This window comes from Diplotaxodon limnothrissa, linkage group LG18 (assembly GCF_057381915.1).
Source record: "Diplotaxodon limnothrissa isolate DT_005_m linkage group LG18, D_limnothrissa_male_GT1.1, whole genome shotgun sequence".
In the NCBI taxonomy this organism is placed as follows: Eukaryota; Metazoa; Chordata; class Actinopteri; order Cichliformes; family Cichlidae; genus Diplotaxodon; species Diplotaxodon limnothrissa.
Window position 1 is genome coordinate 4,617,437 of NC_140613.1, and position 6,413 is coordinate 4,623,849.

General features: G+C 39.5%; 1 protein-coding gene across 1 annotated transcript; it reads left to right on the top strand.

Moving 5' to 3' along the window:
• Nucleotides 1-2,978: 2,978 nt before the first annotated feature.
• On the top strand, nucleotides 2,979-4,491 carry LOC146612909 (uncharacterized). The gene is made up of 3 exons (XM_085377687.1): nucleotides 2,979-2,985; nucleotides 3,254-4,177; nucleotides 4,262-4,491. Exons 1-3 carry the CDS (start codon nucleotides 2,979-2,981, stop codon nucleotides 4,489-4,491), a joined length of 1,161 nt encoding a protein of 386 aa, XP_085233813.1.
• The last annotated feature ends 1,922 nt before the right edge of the window (nucleotides 4,492-6,413 follow it).

Genomic DNA, 6,413 nt, shown 5'->3' on the forward strand with positions numbered 1-6,413 from the left:
TTCACCTGCACAAGTGCCAAGGTAGGCCTCCTCAGCAGAATTGCTTTTTCCCTTCGTCGGGAGCAGCGGTGGGGTGTTTAAATCACAGACAAACAGTATCCCATATTCGTGATTTTTAGTTCACAAACACTTGTTGTAATGACTAACTATTCCTGACATTTTGGAGATATACATACTATACTATACTTTATACAGTAAAGTTACAGTAATATCAGGCTGATCCTGCCACGATTTGTTCCCCCGGTTCAAATCACGGACAAACAGTATCCCAGTTTGTTTTTAAACCTATTTTGTACAGAGGCATTTTTTGAAAAATGTATTGATAGCAATGTTGAATATTATTACAGAGGAAAAAAAACAACTACACGTAAAATAATCACATTGTGACGCCTCTGCCTTTGTAAATGGAGGGACAGTAACTGCGTGTAAAACCTGCAGATAGAGACGAAATACTATTAATCTGACTATCTGCCATTCTGCAATTCATCTCATGTAAACAACGTGGCGCACAGCGTGATGTGAAAAAAGGCACATACCTTTGACGTTGCGTGACGAACTCTGTATTCCTCGTCCACACGTAAACGCAAAAAAGGAGTTTGAAAAAAATCTCAGTTTTTGGTGATTCGAAACGCCGTTTACATGTGGACAAAACAGCTGCGTTTTCAAAAATACCCGTGTAGGTGCGGACGTAGCGTAAATTAGTTGGTAGTTTATTTTCTTACTACCTGTAATTTATTGCAGATTACTTGTATTTGCTTAATTGTTTACTAAATGTTTGAGGTGTGAAATAAACCGTAATGGAGCAAAATATGGGTGTGTGTGGTTGGAGGATGTGTTAGTGCGTGCATGCGGGGGGGCGCGAACATTTTTCTTGTAAAACAAAAGGGGACCCAGCAAAAAAAGTTTGGGAACCACTGCCATTTTTCTTTCTCAACAGGTGATCCAGGTGATTGATACATGTATTTTTTTGTCTGCTTATTTTGTTTTTTCTTTTTTGCCCTTTATCACCGTTCCTCTTCCCTGCTATTTTTCTTTCCCTCTTTCTTTCTCCCCTTTCTTTTCCCCAGTCAAGCCTGTCCCGTATTTAGCAAGTGAAAATAAAATAAAATAAACAAAAGGTGAATCAAATAGACCATTACGGCAAGACTGGGATGGTCCATTTGGTAAATTAAATCCGTTGGGCAGCTTTCTTCACTTTTAGACAATAATTCTGATGGCAAAAGAGCCAAACGGGACAGGCAAACCCCCCCCCCCCCCCCAAAAAAACAAACAAACAAACAATTATTGCACTTTCTGTAAATCCAATGAACTTCAATTCACTTCTCAAATATCACTGTGTCTCCTATATGATATATTTAACTGAGAATTTTTTATTGTAACAAACAACGATTTATACAGGAAAATAATGACTATTAACAAGGTTGCTCAAACTTTTGCATCCCACTGTAATCCCAACAACAGTGTCCTGAAGGGGGTTTATACTGTAAGGTAGGGCTGCCACGACTTGTCGACTAGTCACGATTACGTCGACTATCAAAATCAAATGGTAAATGGCCTGTATTTGTATAGCGCTTGACTAGTCCCTATTGACCCCAAAGCGCTTTACACATCCAGTCATCCACCCATTCACACACACATTCACACACTGGTGATGGCAAGCTACATTGTAGCCACAGCCACCCTGGGGCGCACTGACAGAGGCGAGGCTGCCGGACACTGGCACCACCAGGACCTCTGACCACCACCAGTAGGCAACGGGTGAAGTGTCTCGCCTAAGGACACAACGGCCGAGACTGTCCAAGCTGGGGCTCTAACTGGCAACCTTCTGATTACAAGGCGAACTCCCAACTCTTGAGCCACGAAATCAAATCCTTCAGAGGCTGCATTTGTAGGCCGATTGCGTTACAGCGACTCGACTAAGGCTGTCCAAATTCAAAGAATCCTCCAACTGCGGCCGGCAAATGTCCTTCATTTCCAGATTTGAAGGATGGGTCGGGTGTATCCTTCGCTGCCCAACCTATCCCAGGATTCATAGCGTGGCCCAGCCAATTCCAGTTTCCAACAATGGCAGCAGCTTCTTAGTTTTAATATTACCTTTATTACTCCTTCTGAAGCTCAATAAGGATAAAACTGAAATCCTCCTTATTGGCACCAAATCCAACCTTTTGAAGGCAAACCACTTCTGACTCACTATCGATAACTCCAGTTTTCCCTTCTCCTCAGGTTAAGAGCCTTGGTGTCATCCTAGACTGTTCACTTTCCTATAAATCTCACATCAATAATCTCACCTGTTCTGCCTATTTCCATCTACGCAACATTAACAGATTTCGTCCTTCTCTTGTCACCCAGTCTACATCCATTCTTGCCCAGTCTTGTTACCTCCCGACTACTACAACTCTCTCTTGCATGGTCTCCCCCAAAAATCCCTCCGTAAGATTCAACTGGTTCAGAACTCTGCTGCTCACATTATCACCAGAACTGCCTCCTACCAGCACATCACCCCTGTTCTTCAGGAACTTCACTGACTCCCAGTGAAATTCTGGATATTCCACAAGCTTCTTGTGCTCATCTTCAAGGCCATTCATAACCTCGCACCTCCTTACCTTTCTGACCTGTTAACCACTACCTTTTCTGTCCGCTCACTTTGATCTTCTTCTTCTATCCAGCTTTCTGTGCCTTCCTTCCGCCTCACCATGATGGGAAGCAGAGCTTTTAGCTGAACTCTATACCCCCAGGTATAAGAAAGATTGGCTCTCTCACCCAGTTTAAATCTCAATGAGCCTAATCAGGGCCACCTGATCCAGCCATAAATGTATGCTTTATCAAAAAGGAAAATTTTTTTAAGCCTAATATTTTTTTATTTTTTTATTTTTTTAAAAAGAGTGTCTGTTTTCCGAATCCAAACTGGCAGCTTTTTCCACAGAAGAGGGACCTGAAAGCTGAAGGCTCTACCTCCCATTCTCCCCAACTTTAAGGCAATGAATGGTTAATCTAAACAATAAATAAATCCTGAAGTGAGTGTCCTGTAAAGTTTTTGAATAATTTTAAGCAAACTTTTAAATGTTTTGTGCACTTTGATAACAAAATTTAAGAGATACCACTTTGTGTGTGTGTGTGTGTGTGTGTGTGTGTGTGTGTGTGTGTGTGTGTGTCTTTATTTTCTCATCATAGATGATCTGTCTAAGCCATATGCTTAATGGTTAAGCTTACCTTGTAATTTCTCAAATGTATGTTTTTTGATATGTCCCTTAAGATTTTCCACCACATGACTGTAAGGACGAGGATGGGCTCACAACTCAGCAGGTCTGTAACCAGGAGAAGAACTCCAGTCTACACCAGGAGGATCCTTCACAGATTAAAGAGGAACAAGAGGAACTCTGTACCACTGAAGTGGAAAAAACGGTTGTTCTAAAGCAGGAGACTGAAACTTTTCCTGCTCGTGAAGAAAGTGGCCACAGTGAACCAGAACCAAGCAGTGACCAGCTCCATTCTCACAAATCTCCTGACGCAGATCAGGATGAAATCAAGGATGGTAACTCGCACAGAAATGAGTGGGAGCAAATCGTATCAGGCCCGGGTGTTCAAAATTCCGAGACAGCACATTTATGTAGCACCTGTGGGAAAAGATTTTTTTGGAAGTCAAAGTTGACTAGACACATGCAAATTCACACAGGTGAGAAACCACATTCTTGCAGCACCTGTGGGAAAAGGTTTAATCAGAAAAGCCATTTGAAAGTACACATGGAATTCCATGCAAATGAAAAACGATATTCCTGTAGCACTTGTGGGAAAAGATTTTATATAAAATCAAATTTGAGAAGCCACATGCGAATTCACACAGTTGAGAAGCCATATTCTTGTACCATTTGTGGGAAAAGATTTAGGTGGACGTCAGATTTGAGTAGACACATCAGAATTCACACAGGTGAGAAGCCACATTCTTGTAGCACCTGTGGGAAGAGATTTAGTTTGAAACACATTTTGAATATGCACATGCAAATTCACACAGGTGAGAAGCCACATTGTTGTTGCACCTGTGGGAAAAGATTTACTACGACGGGTCAGTTGAAGAGACACATGCGAATTCACACAGGTGATAAGCCGCATTGTTGTTGCACCTTTGGGAAAGGATTTACTCAGAGGGGTCAGTTGAAGAGACACATGCGAATTCACACAGGTGAGAAGCCACATTGTTGTGGCACCTGTGGGAAAAGATTTACTACGAAGGGTCAGTTGAAGATACATATGCGAATTCACACAGGTGAGAAGCCACATTGTTGTTCCACCTGTGGGAAAAGATTTACTACGAAGGGTCAGTTGAAGATACATATGCGAATTCACACAGGTGAGAAGCCACATTGTTGTAGCACCTGTGGAAAAAGATTTAGCCGGAAGTCACACATGAATAGACACATGCAAATTCACACAGGTGAGAAGCCACATTCTTGTAGCAATCTAGAAAAGATTCAGGTAGAGGGAAACTTGAAATAACACATGCCAGTTCACAAAAGTGAGAAACCACACTGTTGCAGCACCTGTGTGAAACATTTTAGTTCTCCAGTACAGTTGAAAATGCAATAAGGAAAAGATGCTACATGCTAAGTTTCATTCTTAGAAAATGGTGGTGGTAGAACACATAAACAGTGTTTGGGTCATTGAAAACTGAAAATTTAAAAAGGCTTTCGGAAGCTCAGTTTCTGTTTTGACACATGGACAAGACAAAGTTTGTCTTGCACCATAAAATGTTTGCACCATTATCACCTTTTTCTGACATCATTGTTTTATAGTTTATAGGCTTTGTCTTTGCTGAAGTTTCTTCATTTTCTTTGGCATGGCCTCGACAGTGCTTGAGATATTTTTAGTGTCTTGATGTAAAAATAACTATTTCTCCAAAACACACTTGGAAATATCAGTTTAAAAAAAACTACCCATGTAGTAGTTGGATTGACATTATGGCAAGTGCTTTTCAGATGGAAAGGGAATATTTTAGGGAATGACAATGTTGACAAGTTGATCTGTTCTCAAATTGTCTGTGATCCATATTTTAAGCTCATTTATTATTTATATTTATAACATAACTTATGGACTAATGTGTCATTTTAACAGTGTTGTGTTCCATTTTGACATTAAACAATCCAGTTTAAGATTGTAGATAATTCAGTTTAAAGATAAAATATTGATAATTATATAATAAAGGAGGAGGAGCTGGTGACTCATCTCCCATAAAGGAGCTCAGAAGTTCCCCGGGAGTCTTCATCTTTATTTATCTGTTTGCTTTTGGCCTCCATGTGCTTATGTCAAACATACTAGAGAGCTTTTTTTTATTTTATTTTATCTTGTATGTTCAATTAAAACTGTTGGCATCAAACTTTACATCTCCTGTAAATTTTGTGTTTTGGTTTAAATTGTGTTCCAAAACCCTGAATCAACATCTTTCCAGCCTGTAGAAATTCTGAAAAGCCTTTAAAACATGCGACTGCACAATCCTGCTGCTCTTTGAAACACTAACAGTACTTCCAAACGAGCTGTTAAACAGGGCTTTGTGTGATCTGCCTTTTGGTGAAGCAACTGGCCAGGAAGATTCAACACATTCAAAGGGCTTTATCATACTAAGTTCATTGATTCTCGTCCTCACTTTCCTTTCCAGGTCCTCAACTGTACTCCATCAATGTCTTCTGAAGTTGTGTTTCAGAACAAAAGTGGAGCACATAACAGCAAACACTGAACACACAACTCCCCTGTCTGCTAAGAGCATGTCTTCCTTTTTCATACCACCATCGGTGACATGAAAAAAGATTATTCAAACAAATCTGCAATGGTATTTTCAGATCAACTTAGACAATTAAACATTACAGTGGACTTATTTAATGCGGTCAACAATTCCTTAGGAGGTACCCAACATGAATTTAAAATAGCATGCAATTTAAGAACACACCCCTCCCTCTCGGAGCTACCGTAACACCAATTTGTATCAAAATCTTTAACTTCTTTATTAACCTATTAGGACCTGGCATCCACATCATAAAATATAAAAATTAATTAACTAGTGTTTTGAGGTCATGTAAAAAGGAATGTCATGAGAAATTATTAAATATGAATAAAAATAGCATTAAAGGGATTTGGAAAACATTAAATGCCATCATTAAAAATGGTTCTTGGCAGTTAAATTATCCTTTGTATTTCACTAATAATGCTAGTAACATGAGTGATGTGGTTAATGAGTTCAATAAATTCTTTGTAAGTGTTGGGCTGATAGAATTCCTGATACAAGAAATTGTGCAGAGAAAGAAACTAAACTCATTCAACGTAATCCTCATTTAATGTTTTTAACGGTAGTAGAAGAAAAGAAAATCATTGATATTGTCGGGAAATCACAAACACAAAATTCTACAAACTTTGATGACATTGATATG

Coding starts and splice junctions, on each gene's coding strand:
- LOC146612909 (XM_085377687.1), top strand. Junction 4,178..4,261: donor ACACATGCGAATTCACACAG/GTGAGAAGCCAC, acceptor GAATTCACACAG/GTGAGAAGCCACATTGTTGT.